The following is a 17,874-nucleotide window of genomic DNA, read 5'->3' on the forward strand; positions in this document are numbered from 1 at the left end:
GGAGACAGGTAAATCAACCGCAGCGCTGTCATCTTATAAAATGGTACAGAAATGTCAAGTTGATGTATATTATTTTTTAAATATAATTTAGCATAATTACTTATTTATTTTGTTACAAAATAGTGTTAAATTTTCAATGTAAAACATATACAATCCACAGACTTGTATTTCCACCCATACAATTATATTAATAAAGTAGTGTGTCGTTACTATGATAACTCCCTGAAATAAAACTATTTACGGAGCGAATACATCAAAATGTGAGCAATGTCACTCAAAAATTTGCAAATTAAGTTCTAAGGTACCTGCTTTTACATATAGGCATAACTTATGTGTAAAATTTGAATAAACACAATTTTTCTCTTTTTACAGTTAAGTTCATCATATATTCACAGACATCTACACAAACTGACACAAACACACATCCATCCACACTCCGCTCGGATCAATGGTTAAAAATGGCAGTATTCATGAATACCCTATTGACTTCATAAGATATCACAAGCTTTAAAGTGCAGATAAATACAATTGGATGTAAAAAAAACAAGTGAAAACAAACAATTGACTGAGTTAATTGTTGAAATACCATGTATAGTCAGTGTTGATTTTTCTTTATCACATAAAACATACAAACATGTGACATACATAACTGATAATCAAGTATAGTTCATATTATAAAATTTCAGCCTAACTGGCGCCCTCACGGGTAAACAGTGATGTTTACGAAAAAATGTTTCAAACAAAAGTTATTTAATTTTTGATAAGGAACATTTTTTACATTTAAACTTTTGTTTTATCTCTAACGGTTTACAAGATGGGTCCTACGGACCCAAGACCCAATTGACCTATGATGCTCATTTACGAACTTGACCTCACTTTTTACGTCCTGAGTACGCTGTAAAAATTTCAGCTCGATATCTCTTTTCGTTTTTGAGTTATCGTGTCCACAGACGGACGGACGGACGGACGGACGGACAACCGAAAATGAACTAACTAGGTGATTTTATGAACACCTATGACAAAATTTTTTTCCTAGCATCATTATTTTTAAGCGTTACAAACTTGGGACTAAACTTAATATACTATGTATATTTCATATATGCATGGTATAAAAACGCGCCGAATAATTCACTTTCTCATTGCTTATCTGAAATGTGTGTGTAATAGATAATTTATCGGGAAATATCACATATAAGTGTATCTTATCTATGTAGCTGAATAGGAAAAGAGGCCCAAGACTTTTCAAACATTTTTGCTACTTCTGTGTTATTTTTTATTCATTGTATGTAGAGACTAGTAAATGGTATTATACTAATATTTTCTATGTGTTTTAATAGTAACACCTTTATTAAACAAAGTTTATAAAATATTGTTGGTTTTACGAAAACATGAATAACATAAGGAAAATGTTTACCTGATAGTGAAATACATTAAAAAATTTAATTTTAATTTTATTTATTTAAATTAAATGATTATTAATAGCGGTTGTTGAATCTGTGCGCAGGTGGGTAACGGGATTTTATTCAGATAATATTTGTCAAATCATTTATTGTATATTATTATTAAATACGATTTTAGTTATTATTTAATTTGGCCAACTATAATTTTAACCCTATCTGATGCTAATGTACACATCAAATATAATCAACGTCAGTTTCAGGATGTATTAAAAATGAATTTATTATTTTAATTAATTATTATTTTAACAGCTTGAGAATGGATGCTGATAAGGAAGTTACATTTCTTTTCCAATTTGGAATGGTACGTGATGCTGCATCTGTGAATCAGAGTGAACTTACATTAAAAACATTGAAAGATCTAGCATGTGAATTTATAAATAGTAAGGTAAGCTGTTTTTCTGTTTTCGTTTTTTTTTTTTTTAATTTTCGTTTGTCACGGATTTATAATAATTGATAGTTTTCATGGCATGATAGATTGTTAAAATTCCTAAATCTACCTACAGTTTTGAAATTAGAAGAAACAATGATCCAATTTGCATTCCATGAGGCCCAAAATTTAGCAATGGAATTTAAATATAAACTAAGAAGATGCACAAAAAACAATCCATAACTATTTTCGATAATTCGTTTAATTTATTTTGCATATTAGTGAAACCTTACAATATTAAAGAAAGTCCAATAGCTAGATTCTGAAAGTCATTGGTTTTTAACGGTATAGTATGCATAGTATAGAAGAAAGCTTGAATTCATCTTAGTTTAACCTCCCTCCAACTATTTAAGGAAAAATTTTATTTTATTAGTTACTAGCATGATACGCTTCGCTGGAAAATTTGAGCAATTTCCATGTTAAAAGAAGGACCACCGCGTTACAGCGTTGTTTTATTCTGATGTATGAACTATTCGGTAGATTTTACGAGAAAGCGTAACAAACAAACTTACTTTCGCATTTATAATATGTAGGATAGGAATTCTTGATATATCACTCAACTGTAACCAAATATATTGATCAAATTCGTTTCAATCTATTCATTAAATTAGCAGGATTTAATTCGCATAGTTTGGAAATATTTACATTTACTTCATAGAGATAGATAGAATCTTCCAAATATGTCCAAAATTGTTCATTTTCAGACCTTAATCTTATTGCCATTCTTGTTCATCACGCTGAGAATGACTTTATACAATTCCTCCGTATATTCGATGCAAAAATGGAACAGGAATGGAATTATTTTCGTGTCTGTCTACCACCTGTTCGTCTATCAGAAACTAATAATTTTCAAGGGTAAATTAGAAAATTAAAAAAAAACTAAATTAAAAAACTCGTTATGAGTAATACAAATATAAATTGAGCATTTTTCCCCTCATCTTTTTCAGTAAAAATGATGAGTCTGAAATTTTGTTAAAAGTTTGGAAAATAGATTCTCACTCAGAGTTTAGGAAAGTTCAAACAAAAATCCTTACTTTAAAATTCTCACACGAACGAAAAATATCTTCACACGAATTCATCACGCACTTGATCAGTATTTTTACAGAAATTATGAAGCAAGAAATATGTCAGTATTAATAATATTAAGATTCTTTAAGGAAAATTTTAGAATTTTCAGTTTTAAACTTACTTTACATTTAAAAAGTATAGCTATAATAAGAACACTCTCCCTTAAATTGCCTTTTTCCTTATAGCCTTCTCTTAATTCAGCCGATTTTGAAGATCTTCGCCTGTTTTTTAGTTGATTCGGGTACGGAACCCTAAACTCGTACTTCGCGAAATCCCTCAATGTAGCATTTTTACGTGTTCATTGATGGCTTCTGATTTTGGTTAAGCTTACCCTCTCTAGTCTAAGCTTTACCAAAAGTGAGGTATAACTAATAAAACTTGTATTAAAATACATCGCTAGGCTTTATATTTAAATTTTAAACCATTTTCGAATTTTAATAAAAATTTTTAAATAAATTTTATTATTAAAAATTTTCTCTGCTCAAAAATATATGTATGGTAATCTTATTTTTTCGATAAGCCATGATTTTTATGAAGAATGTAATGCAATATCTATTATATGGCTCAAAATATTGTGTATTAAGTAAGCAATCATATAAATATCTAAAATTTTTCACCCAACATTTAATTTCAGTTTCCCGATAATGGCTTAAGTCGTTTACCAGAACGTTTGTTACTTTTTCGTCATGAATACAATTCTACAAATATATTGCAGCTAGTAAATTCAGCATCAGAAGTGGTTGATTCCACGTTAATTGAAATTGTTTTAACAGGTATTTATTTTTTAAAATAATAATTAACAGAGAAGACGCATGCATTTTCTATTACCATTTCTATATGAAAATTTTACAGAAAAATAATTTTGAATACATATTATTTGATTTTTTTTTAATATCTTTGATAAAACTCAAACTTCTGTTAAAACATAAATTATAAAACATTTAACTTCCTCTATTTAAAGAGGAATGAATCTTTTTAGAATTTAATGTTAATGTTTATAATGTGTTTTTATTTGTAGCGACACAAGTACCACAAGAAGGATTTTTAAGTCCTGATTCAAATGCTCCAGTAATGCGACCTCATGCTCTAAATGTTCACTCTTACAAGGCACCTACATTCTGTGATTTTTGTGGTGAAATGTTATTTGGTTTAGTACGTCAAGGACTTAAATGTGAAGGTTAGTAATTTTGAAGCTACTTATTTATTACCAACGTTCTGTTTATAGTTTCGGTTAGAAGCTTTAAAACACTCCATCGGATCATTTTTGGCAAAACGATGTTTATTCTTCCCCTTAAATTAAGAATAATAAATCAAAAATTCGAAAAAACCTACATTTACAACCTTCTGATACTTTTATAGTTACGTAAATGCTTACAAACAAAAACTATTTAATTTTTTTTTTTTTTTCGATATTCAAAAATTCAGAAAACTTTTATTTTTTTTTATTGAAATTCCTAGGAAAGTCGTGAAAACGTAATTTTGGAGGTGGGAAGTTTCCGATTTTCCTTGGGTTACAAATATTTCGGTTTGATTGGTGAAGATTATATCTTTCTTGCATGTATAAAACAGAAAACATACTTTTGAGAATATTTTTCCGATTTTCCAGAAGGTTTGCAATGGAAAAATTTTCCGCAATTCAGTTAGGTTTCAAGCAATTCCACGTCGAATTCCGAAAACCGTATTTTCTAGCACGTCTAGCAATAGAAACCGAAATAATCGCGAAAAACTGATTTTTTTAACTATGACCTTGAGTAACTTACGACGTAGACACGAGATTTTATGAAATTTTTCAGACAATTTTTATGACGCCCAAATAAAGCTATATACGATTTAGCTTATCTCTCATTCCTAGGTGATCTCATTTTTATAAAATTGAAATATAATAACTGTAAGTTTTTCATTTTTAGGATGTAATCAGAATTATCATAAGAGATGTGTGTATAAAGTTCCAAATAATTGTACTGGACAAAATTTAAATGTAAACGACAAAACCCGTCGCAGATCGGGTATTTTACAATTACCACCCCGATCACCATCGGGTGGCTCAACTACATCGATCAATTCAGCTAGTTCAACAAATGTTGGTCAAGAAAAAGATGATAATAATCCAATGGTAAGAATTTTAGAGTTTATGCAAAATCTACCCACAAAATTAGAGAATCGGGTCAATAATAATAATACATAATATTTTGTGTTATTTTTTCCAAGAGTTTTAATTGCAAATTAACATTCAAGTAAAATCAAAAATTATTTACACCTTAAAATTGATATGTCGATTCAGCGTTTTGATAATATTAAATTTTCTTCTCAGCATTATTTTTAGTCATGAAATAACATTTTGTATTTTAAAGTATTTTGATGTAATTTTGGTGGTGGGAGAAGGTGTTTTCTTATTTTTCTAAGTTTAGTGATGGGGGGAGGAGGATTATTATAAAACTACAAAATACTTAATGGAAATGTTTAAAAAAAAGTATATATAAGAAAATTTCCGTCACAATTTTAAAATTAATTCATAATCGTGTGTTTTTTTGTTATTCTAATAAAAAGATAAAAGAATGCCAAATAGAAAAGTGATTTCGTCCGATATTTTACAAAACAGGGTGTGTGTTATCTAACAAATCAAAAAAATACATTTCGCAAATCAAAGGTAGAATCTTAAGAATAAATCTTAATTAACTTTAAATCTCCGAGCAAGTTTTTCGGTTATCTATAAATATAGTTTATATGACGCTGAGAACATATATATTGCTCTTGCAAGGATTGAATCGGAGTAGAATTCTAACGCATTTCAATGGGTCACATGAACTCAGGATCGGAACCTATCCTAGTCTTGAACGATTGAATTTTCGTACGATTTAATTGAAAGATGTCACTACTTTGTCGCTCCTTGAGTTTAATCTTGGAACGAATATACACTGTAGATTAACTCGAGAATTGAACAAGATGAGTTAGAAAAGATCCTACTCGTTTTAGTTCATCTAGATTTTTATTAGATTTTCTATAAATGTAAAAAAAAAATAAAAACATCGCAAGCAGAATGATTGATATCAAGGGGATTCAATTCTCAAAAGATTGAATCGTTCAAGAGTTCAAACATTTTTACTCTCCTATATTCAGATCCTACGGATATTAATAGCTATTTTAATCATGGGTTATCCAAGAGTGAAACTAACTCAAAGATTCAATCCCTACCCCTGGACTTAAATTAATTTAACATTTGTTATTCACTTAACTCGATATTTATAAATTTTAAGATTTTGACGAAATTAAAAATTTTTTGTGAACCGCGAAAAAGAAATCCATGGCATTACTACAAAACTCAATTTAACGTGTAAATAATTTTGATATTATACGAAAGTTAACGTGCAAAAAGCAACGGCGGTATTATTTTTTTTACTAATGAATCTCATGACATATAAAAAGGTGATGGTATTATTATTTTTATAAATATTTTATTGTTATTTTATATTATTTTACACATATTTGTATATTTTAAATCAATTTTACAATTTTTTGTATTTGTTTACATTTTTAATAAATTTATTTTATAATTTTTTTAAATACTTTTTTATTTTTTTTAAAAATTGAAATTGAATCAAGAAGTTACAGTCTAAGTGTTGGTATATCGTTGTATAATTGTAAAATATTACATAGACCATCACTGTGATACTGTGTTCAACTGATTCAATTCTATTGCTTTTAATCTCACATTTTAAAAATAACAATGTTTTCATGGAATTTTGAAAATCCAAACCACCTGTTTAAATGTCATTTTGGTTTTTTGATTAGTACATACAAAAATTCGAAGGAGCTTTGTGAATTTAGTGGAGCATACAATTACTATATTACAGTATACAAATAATAAGATAGTATGACAATAAAATTAACAGAAAAAAATTAGCTTTTTTTACCGTACCGTTTAAGAGACATAATTATTTAAAGTTATGCAAAAATACACGAGCTCTTATGATTGCCTTCGTTCAATTTTACCGGGAATGGTTTATGTATGCAAAATTATCACAGTTCAACTATAGTAAAAGATATCTTGATGTATCTTTTGTCCCCTAAGATCGATTACAGTTAATAAATTAAAATTATGATACCATTCATAATGCGTTACATATAATCCTGGGAATTTTTTACAATTAGCCTTTTCCTCTAGAAAATTTGGGGTTAGGGGGTGTTAATTCATTTTATGGGGTTATGATCTAGATATAAATCTAGACATAGTATGTATGAGACATAGTTCTATCTACTGAAAAATTTGTTGCTGTTGTGATCAACTGCCAATTTCTCACAAACCATCAATTTCTGACAATATTGAACAAAGACATTTATAAGAGCCCAAGTAATTTTGCATAATTTTAATTAATTATATCTCTTAAACGGTACCGATAAAAAAATGTAATTTATTTGCTCTTAACTAAGGGAATTATGTTCCTTTGAATAAATTAAAAAAAAAAAAAAAGAAGTTAACTGTGACCCTCGATATTGCTATACTACCTTAAGATAAATTTTCCATAATTGATGAGTTATTTGTTAGTAAACAGTACACAAATGAAAATAAGAGCCAATTCTGAAATAGATACGAAAACCAAAAGCCAGATATGATTTCCAACCACATAATTTTCTTTATAAATAAATCCCACTGTTTTATTTTGGTCTAAGAGACGGTATAAGGTCGAACTTCATTTATCTGATAACCAGATGATACATATTTGTTATGAAATTTTTTTGATTTATAAACACGCCTATCATAGTTTTTTTTTCGAAAATTGTTCATGGCTATTTTTAATTAAATTAATTTTAATGAATTTTTTCCATGAATATTTTTTTGCAGGCAAGCCTATACTATTATTTTCGTAATTAAATTATCTTTCCTTTGATACCAATTTCGGTGGTTAACATATCGGTGTAGTTACCTATATTGACTAACCTGTTCATATGATATGAACAGACCTACACCGGTCTGTTAACCAATCGAAATTGGTATCAAAAGAAAACTATTCATGGAAAAAATTAATTAAAATTAAAATAATTAAAAATAGCCATGAATATTTTTCGATAGAAAATTATGACAGACGTGTTTATAAATCAATAAAATTTCATAAAAAATATGTCTCTTCGCGTTATCAGATGGGTGAAGATCGACCTTATACTGTCTCTTGTACTATTTTGATTTAATCAAATCCTTGATTCAGATTCCATATTGTTATTATTTTCTACCTTTTAGTATATCTTAAATAGTATATCTTATATTTAAATAAAACTTTTTAACATAGATTTTTTTCATTTTTCTTACTAGTTAAGTATTAATAATCGATCATTCGTCTCAACACCAACCACATTCTCAACGCAACTTAGCAGTACCTCACGAAGTAGTATTCGTATTCCACATACATTTGTATTACATTCTTATACACGTCCTACTGTATGTCAATTTTGTAAAAAACTTCTTCGTGGCTTATTCAAACAAGGACTTCAGTGTAAAGACTGCCAATATAATGCTCATAAAAAATGTATCGACAAAATACCGAAAGACTGTACCGGAGAAGTTGGAACAGGACATTCAGGTAAATATGCAATATATATAATTAAGATTAATTTTTAGGAGAGTTCGATCTTCGATCATGAAATTACCTCTCATCAGGTATGATTATTCACATCCAACCTTAATGTAAAAGAAGATAAAATTGTTCAGACTTGTTATTAAATATCAAAGTAAATAGACGCCAGTCACCTCTCATATTCAAGGTATAAGACAAGACGTGCCATTTTTGCTCAACAAATTCTTCATGAGTGCCATAGACGTGCCATCAAAATTTTGACTTATTGGGATTCGCAATTAATTATTCCTTAATGACTTTTCCTACACAATATCGAGCAAAAACAGCTATTATTATTTTATTGTGTTTCTAGATAGAAGAATATCTTTGAAGCGTTGAATTATCTTATTTTTATTATCGAAATCATCAAATAGTAAGGGCTCACATGCTAACTAGGAGTCCTACAAAAACACTTCCCGAGTTTATGGCCTCATAAGTAACCATTCGATAACAAAACATGTATGCAGCCTATCGATATTATCGTATAATCTGCTAAATATCGCGTATATTTTAGCAGTTTGACAAACATACTAAAATTCAATATTTTTTTGAAGGTACTGAATATGCAGACAGTTGTACAAGTAGTGAACCAGATCGACTTTATTCACGAAGCCTGAATGAACATTCACCACGTGATGATGAGGATAGTGACAACGAATTTAAAAATCAAGATGAATTAAAATCAGTGAACGACGAAACAATACCAGAAAACTATTATTATAAAAATCAATCAAATGGTGAAGGTCATCTTATTGATATTATACCAAGTCGTGATAATGATGATGATGTATCAGATAAATCACACCCATCAAGGTAAATTTAGAAATATGTTAGAGAAAATTTTCTTAAACACTACATTTTTTTGGATATTTGGGTTACTCAATCGATAAATAAATGGATATGACTAAAAGCAAGCTTAACCCTAAATAATATAATGATTGATTTCAGTTCATCGAGCTCACCAAGTGCCAATATACCACTTATGCGAATAGTTCAATCGGTAAAGCATACAAAAAGACGCGGATCAAAAGTGCTTAAGGAAGGTTGGCTTGTGCATTATACAAATAAAGATCGAACCGTAAGTAATATTTTTTTCAATATTTTTCTATTCAAATTTAATTTGTATGTAAATAATATTTTTATTTTAGGTACGAAGGCATTTTTGGAGATTAGATACAAAATCCATAACACTTTTTCAAAGTGATCAAGGATCCAAATATTATAAAGACATACCACTTTCTGATATTGTAGCTATTGATACGGCTCGTGCAAGACAAGGAGGTAATTTTATCTTATTTATTTAAATTATTGATTGTGTCGAGCTTTGCTTTGTGAAATTGCATTTTAAATTAATACAAGAAATATATTTATTTTTTATTTTACTCTGCTAAATCGACAGTGACATAGGTTTCGTCTCACATGTGAGGCGCAAGATATGACAAATTTAACACCAGATAAGCCAACCCACACACTTTGAATTCTAAGTTTTAGAAATAAGTTTAAATTCTAGATTTTTAAAATCGGAAAATCGACAAGTTTTAAGTTGATTCTGTTGGAAATCGTTTTTTCAAACGAATTTAAAAATAATGTTTATCTTATAAAGTATTTTATTTTCAGATATAATGCATTGTTTTGAACTAAGAACAACATTGATCGATTATTTTGTCGGGCAAGAGGGCAGTGAAGATTCTGTACCGTCACCAGATAGTGGCATTGGTGCTTATATTGCAACATCTTGGGAGACATCCATACGTCAAGCGTTGATGCCAGTCACTGCAAATTCGAGTATATATACTTAAAATTTATTAATATTTTATTGAAATTAGTAAAATGTATTTGTTATTTTTAGAAATTGAAAGGCGTGATGAAAATGAAAGTGAAGAATCAGTTACAGATATGACACAAATATATCAAATATTTCCCGATGAAGTTTTGGGTTCCGGGCAATTTGGTATTGTTTATGGTGGAATTCATCGGCGAACCAATCGACCTGTTGCTATTAAAGTAAATTTAAACTATTATTATTTGCGTAACTTTAAGGATTTCGCTCATTTCAAATCTGTTTTGTCAAATACCTTGCTTTTCTAGAAAACTGTTCAAGGAGTTTGAACTAGGGACTTGTTACCGTTTTTTAGGTATCACAATGAACTTTATGCTAAAATTTCGAATTTCTCAGAAACAGTACAGAGTGAACCCTAAAAATGTACAACTCCAAATACTTTAATCAGAAACTATTTTGTAATTTAATTTAGGAAACAAATTTTTTATAGACGTTTTCAATATTAACATTTGATTTTCTTATAATATTAATTGCTTCGACTTTTTAGGTAATTGATAAATTACGCTTCCCTACGAAACAAGAAGCACAATTAAAAAACGAAGTAGCTATTCTACAGAATTTATCACATGGTGGTGTTGTTAATTTAGAAAGAATGTTTGAAACCCCTGAACGAATATTTGTAGTTATGGAGAAATTAAAAGGTGATATGTTAGAAATGATTCTGTCACATGATAAAGGACGGTTAGGTGAAAGAGTAACTAAATTTTTAATTACACAAGTAAGTATAAAATTTTGTAAAATATAGTTGATTTCTTAAGAATCGATGGTGAATATAAGGCGCACTGTATGAAAAAAAAAAAAAAAAAATGAAGAGTAAAATTTAATGATGAACGCGCAACCTATCGTTCGAACCTTTCACTTTTTAGTAATCCGTATGTATAACTTGTATAACAAAGCATCAATTATATGAAACTGACGGACACAGCACAATAAAAAACACATACGATTCTCATAAAAAATAGATGAAAAGATACTTCGTAGCTACTTAACCAAGCTACGAACTATATCGTACGTCTTCGGGTTTTTTCGAGTTACTATATGTAAAATATACTACATAGTGCGTATAACACAGACAAAGCATGTTTGAAACTGACAATCGCCTGACGGACACAGCACGCTATACAACACTTAAAGAGTAAACTCCAGCCGTGCGTCGGAGCTGATACATACAATTTTTTTTATAGTATTCTTTAGTCAGTAAGTAAATTGATAAAATTATATTTTTTTTTTAGATTTTAGTTGCACTTAAACATTTACATAGTAAAAATATTGTACATTGTGATTTAAAACCCGAGAACGTACTATTAGCTAGTGATAGTGAATTTACTCAAGTAAAATTATGTGATTTTGGATTTGCAAGAATTATTGGTGAAAAATCATTTCGACGCTCAGTTGTTGGGACACCCGCTTATTTAGGTATGTACTAGCATGATAGCCGCCGACTCCGCTGGGTGTAAAAATAAAGACCACCGTAGCCTTCAACTCCCTTGCTTTCATTTTCCCTCCTTTCATAACACTCGAAATAGGGATTGTTTTATATAGCTGACAGTAATCAAATAATTATTTTTCAATTTAAAAAATGTAAAATAGTCATAATTCATTGAGTATATCAGAAAACCCTGTCTTTATAAATAATAGCTCATGCGTTATTTCGATGTATGAACTATATTATTGAAAAATTTCATTAAGATCCATTGAGTAGTTTGTTTACTATATGATCCATGAATTTTTTTTTGAAACCAGAATAAATGTTCTCACTTTTCCGTGATCAGAAGTAGTAATTCTTTAGTAAACCTTTTAAATATGTTGGATTTTGATCCTTAAATATTATCTAAATCTTATATCGTTTTTTGTTGTATTTGTTTGGTATAGCTCCCGAAGTATTACGTAATAAAGGCTATAATCGTTCGCTGGATATGTGGAGCGTTGGTGTCATAATTTATGTTTCTTTAAGTGGTACATTTCCATTTAATGAAGATGAAGATATTAATGATCAAATACAAAATGCTGCCTTTATGTACCCTCCAAACCCATGGAAAGAAATTTCGTCAGATGGTAAGTAAAATTTTAGTTTTGAATGGTTATAAAAATTATTCACCAATATCAGTATGATAAGAAACCTAAAAAGATAAGAAAAATATAAAGATTTTACATTCAGTGGTTGAGCAGACATGAATAACTTGATATTTAATAACTGTGGTCAAAACAACTCGATCATTAAAACTCCAGCTCGGTCGTTAATCCTTCGACTGCGTTCACTGACTGGTCCACGAACTGGTTTTTTGGCTTATAGGTTAACCCTGTGATTGCGTTTATTCACTAATAGTTATACTACAAAAACACGAGATAGTTATTCTCTTGAATTTGTTGCAAAAATAATTACTATATCCTTCAATTTCATAGCTATAGTTTCACCAATCTGTACACTGAAAATAGTCAAAATTCGCGTGTTTTTATTGAATTACCCTATAGTTACCCGCGGCTTAACAATATGATCGAGTGCTCTTTAGATTGGTAATGCGAGACCAACAATACATACTAGATGTTACAACTAATTTTTTTCCGTTATTTTATTTACAGCAATTGATCTAATAAATAATTTATTACAAGTAAAACAACGTAAACGATTTACAGTCGATAAAACATTACAGCATGTTTGGCTTCAGGTAAAATAAATACGTTAGCCCGTAAAGTTTGGAAACATTTAAAAATTGTTGGTAAAATAAAAACTACATAAAACTAACGCACACTTTGTTTTAATATAAGAAATTTCATGTCGAATAGCTAATAGAATGTTTCAGTTTTATTCGAAACTATCGGGTATAAAAAATTCAGACCTTAATGTCATGAAATAATATCTTCCTAAAAAAAGGTTACTCCTTTTTTATATTTCTATAGAAAGAAAACTACCTAACCTCTGTTTCTTAGTGTACATTCTTATAAGCTTCATGGTGTACATAATAAAAAAATAAATTAATGCGTATTCTTGTTGCATTTTTTAAATGTTTCCAAACTTTCATGCATCAACGTGTTTGATTGTTACATTAAATTGTACTTTTATGAATTACAGGATTATCAAACATGGTGCGATTTACGTGCATTAGAATCACAAGTTGGTATACGTTATTTAACACATGAAAGTGATGATGCAAGATGGGATAATTATCATCGTCAACATGCAATTACTGGACATGTACAACGTCTTTGACCGCCTTTAGTACAACAAACGCATACATCAAAAGGTTGGTTACGAGCAGCTAAATGTGCTTGGCATCGACTCATTGAATTATAGTATAATTTTTTCCTTTGTTACATATTTGTTATGATTATTTTTTAAATAACTTGCCAACTTTATATTAATAGTAATTAAAATAACACAAGAAAAGTCACTTAAAATCAAGTCAATTATCTTTTCTACATTATCTGAAACGTTCCGTATTTAAAGAATTATCCATTTTTGTCTTCCATTCTAAAAGTTTAAAAGAAAAGCATTAAATTAAAATTTTTTAGTAACGTATGGAGGATAAACTGGAAACTCCAAGACGTATTGTAGAAAATAAAGTTAATAGCATGAAATAACAAAAAATATGGCATAAAATAGCTACAATGCCCACCGTTGTCGTCCGAGCAAGAATTCTTGAATGTTAAAATACATTAAAGAAGGGTTTTTTAATATTTTAGAATATTCCATACCTTTTGAAACATTTTACATCTGTCTCGAAATCTGGTAACATTCTAAAACATTCTGTAACATTCCTGCAAATTCTATAATTTCTTGGAAAATTATATACATCACTGTTGACTCTCTCACACACTAAACGCCGCTCAATACATTTTTTACTCGATTTACTAGAAATGCCATCTGTTAAATAAAGATAGATATGACTATATATTTTTGTGACCCACGTCATCCTACCGCTTCCAAATTCGCTTATTATCAAGAGGAGGCTAAAAGATGTCTACCATCACAACTACAAGTGGGTTAACCTAATACGAAAAGCTAGGATTCACAGAAATTTATACCCTGTATATATAATATCAAAGTATATTCCCTCATTTCGACTCATCATGAATTATGATATGTTTGTGCTCCACAGTAGAACAAAGGGAGATATTGAACTCCTTGTAAAATTTTGACCTCCTAATTTTACTCCTTGTTAGAAGAAGCCGGTAAAGTAAATTTAAATTTCATAAAAATTGATGCGTTTTTTCTTACATTTTAATATTAAAGACAATAATGGATTAATCTTTGACTGTTTATTGATTTTTTTCTCTATTCTTTAAGGTGATCAATGAACTAACACCTTCCAAAGGTGATCAATGAAATTAACACCTTAGGCAACGCTGTGATAGTAAGATTTATCAAATATATGTTAAAAATACATTCACTTTGTCAAACATGGTTTTATGTTGCATTGTTGACAGATTACATATTATTATCATAAAAATACGTACCCCTTCTACACTTTTTTTAACATGATTTGTTAACTAATTCGTATTGTGCGTGAGTCTTAACAAAATTCTGCATACGAAAATGAGAGCTAATCCCGCATTCGTAAAAACAAATATTTTGTGTAAAATTAAAAAAATTAATTAACTTTTTTTATTCCCGAGAGGCAAAAGGATACGTATTTTTTTTCGCATGAGTAAAAATAATCGGGCACTCTTCTAGGTTCGATTGAATAACGATTTATATTAAAGTCATGTTCACGAATTTATAACAAGTTTATGTTATAAATTTTTTCCTCATTACTCCTATTAACTAAATGCATGAAGCAAATCCCTTCATTATATCAAGAAGTAACTTATAAGAACTTAAATTTCATGCACTATTTTTTTCCTAACACCTAGTATGTTTTTTTTATTTAAATTTAATAACTGATTTAAGTTATGCAGAATGTTTGTAAAATATTAAAAACAAAAATACCTTAAATATTAAGAGTATAGTGATATAATTTTTTTCAAATTTCAGTATATCTCAATTAAGGTCTCTGCAGGCAGAACTAAATCTATCGCGGCAGATAGAGATCGGACCATTGTCGATTTGTTTGACCAAAATATCTGCAACTTTAAATAAAGTGTTTTGTGAATATAATGACAGTAAAAGATATATTCTGCCAAGCTAAAAGATAAAAAAGTATTAGGTAATTTTGTAAAATTGTTCCAAGTTAAAAGATAATTGGCTTACTGTTCTCGAAATAAAACTACTCGAATATTTTAATACATATTTGTAATTTTTTATTTGGCTTTAAAACTGTGATTTTTATGAACAATTTATATACATTTAACTCTAGTAATATCAACAACAACAACAAAAATATATATAAATTTATATTGTACTTGAATAAAACAAAATTAGATTTTATTACACTAACTCAGTTTATGGTTGTATTTATTATATTCATGTTATAATATTCATAATTTAATAAAATAAATACACTAGTATTGTAAAATCTGGAAACGGTGAATCCAATCATGGATGCATTTAATTTTTAATACATTATCTTAAAGTTCCTTCACTATGGCCACGTTCAAATCTTTCAAGGAATGTTGATTACTATTTATGTTGATTTACTATTTATCATCTCCCAATTTTCACAGAAAAAAATTGTGTGTGTCAACTTATGTAGTGAGAAGCTATATAGTCATTCTGTATCGATAGGTAACAACTACATTGTGTGCTGCAGTTTCAAACAATAGATGCTTTGTCGATAACACACAAGTATACAAGTTATACACACGCATTACTAAAAAGTAAAAGATGCGCTCGATAAGTTGCACACCAGAAACGTAACGAGGCCATTCGATCACTAGATTTTACTCTTCATTATATTTTTCATACCGGGCTCCTTATATAAAAATCGATTCTTAAGGAGTAAACTCCAAAAAAATTCTCAGTAAGAATCGAAGATAAATAGACTGCGGGGTCTACTCTCAGAACCCAAACATAAGGTTATCTTTCCGAGACAGCTAGATAAAGAGAAGGTAACAAGCCTCTATTCATTTCTAAGGGAGTAGTTGAATCTATTAAAAGACTTAAAAATTATAAAGTCACCAGGGATGATAACATCTAAAATCTGAAACTATGAGATTCGGAAATAATACCAACTCAATGTCCAATTCATACAATTGGAGACAAAGCAGTGTGTAAGAACTATCGAGGTATCACACGGTATTCTTTTCTCCCTCAGAATGTATTAGATTCTGCTTCTAATCGCCTTACCTAAGCAACTAAAGTAGTCTAGCCGCTTTATTCGCTTCTTTCTAGGCCACTAAACTTGTTATGCAGGGTCAAGCAATCTTGGGTAATTATCAATACGCTTTAGAACCAGTACATCCTCGCCGAATCTCTATTTGAGCAGCTATACTAAAATTAAAACGGATTCGGTAGTTTTTTTAAATTGATTTTATCGACTTTAAACCAAACACTCAAAGGTTCTCATCAAATTCAATTTTTACGATTCAACGTTTCTAAATTTTGCGATTCTAGTGTTAATTATTAATAATAATTAATGTAAGCAAAAAGAAATTCATATTAATTTATTTAAATAAATAATTAAAAATGTCTGTAAAATACATATAATATATTAATTTTAAATAATATAAATACGTTTACGTTTCAATTATAACAAGAGTGCAGCGAATAAACAAATTTTTACAAATCTAAGCAATTAATAAGAATAATTTTGCAGACAAAGCATTTTTGCAAATCCAAAATCATGGTTTTAAATTTGTCGTCGAATGTAATTGCATATGACATTGATATGAATAGACATGAAATGATACTGCATCTAAAATAGATTTCAACAGCTCAATCGCAATCAATTATGTAATTATAATATTTGATTTGTATTATATGAGATAATTGGCTGCCAATTCAATCTTTTAAGATGTCGTTTTCATTCTTGTTTATATCTGGCAACGTCTTGTGCTTATACATCAGAAATTAAATTCCAATTTTTTTTTCAATTGGCTATGGACATTTAGCGCAAATAAAAAGTATTTGGTTTAATTCAATTGGTCATGGACATTTAGCGAAAATTGCAAGTTTTTTCAAAATGGCTTTGGTTTCCTGAAATTTGTGACTCATCTATCGATGATCGACAGTGAGCCTATTAGGAAAATTTGGTAAAATTTCACATAGAGTGATCTTATTGACCTCTGTACTACATTATGTATATTCTCAATGATTTGTTTACTAAAGCCTTCGAAGCTGTGTGAAGCATGCGTATTATTTTACGTTTTTAATACTCGTTACTACTACTACGATTTTTAGAATTTCTGGCCTAAACAATAAAAACACTAACTATGTAGAAAATTTGTATTCGAAAATTGTGACAGTTATTAATTATGAACATCGAATTTAGCGTGGCTATTATGCTAAATTTTTTTATATTTCGATAATTATGACAGTTATTAATCAGAAAACATTGTTAATCATGAACATCGAATTTTTTTAAAAATCGAAAAATA

General features: G+C 29.0%; 1 protein-coding gene across 4 annotated transcripts; it reads left to right on the forward strand.

The window, feature by feature from the left end:
• Positions 1–1,356: 1,356 nt before the first annotated feature.
• LOC123291730 (serine/threonine-protein kinase D1) lies at positions 1,357–15,604 on the forward strand. 4 transcript variants are annotated; one of them, XM_044872123.1, is made up of 17 exons: positions 1,357–1,504; positions 1,710–1,845; positions 3,590–3,728; positions 3,974–4,132; positions 4,863–5,068; positions 8,261–8,528; positions 9,116–9,374; positions 9,510–9,639; positions 9,710–9,842; positions 10,179–10,346; positions 10,411–10,565; positions 10,889–11,119; positions 11,634–11,817; positions 12,274–12,456; positions 12,982–13,067; positions 13,472–13,643; positions 15,374–15,604. In XM_044872123.1, the coding sequence occupies exons 2-16, from the start codon at positions 1,717–1,719 to the stop codon at positions 13,607–13,609; spliced, it is 2,568 nt and encodes an 855-aa protein (XP_044728058.1). In that variant the 5' UTR covers positions 1,357–1,504; positions 1,710–1,716; the 3' UTR covers positions 13,610–13,643; positions 15,374–15,604. The 4 variants fall into 4 exon arrangements, with proteins under 4 accessions (XP_044728058.1, XP_044728059.1, XP_044728057.1 ...); XM_044872124.1 differs by lacking the exon at positions 15,374–15,604 and adding an exon at positions 13,912–14,631; XM_044872122.1 differs by lacking the exon at positions 15,374–15,604 and having other exon boundaries at positions 13,472–14,632.
• The last annotated feature ends 2,270 nt before the right edge of the window (positions 15,605–17,874 follow it).

This window comes from Chrysoperla carnea, chromosome 2, assembly GCF_905475395.1.
Source record: "Chrysoperla carnea chromosome 2, inChrCarn1.1, whole genome shotgun sequence".
Lineage (NCBI taxonomy): Eukaryota > Metazoa > Arthropoda > Insecta > Neuroptera > Chrysopidae > Chrysoperla > Chrysoperla carnea.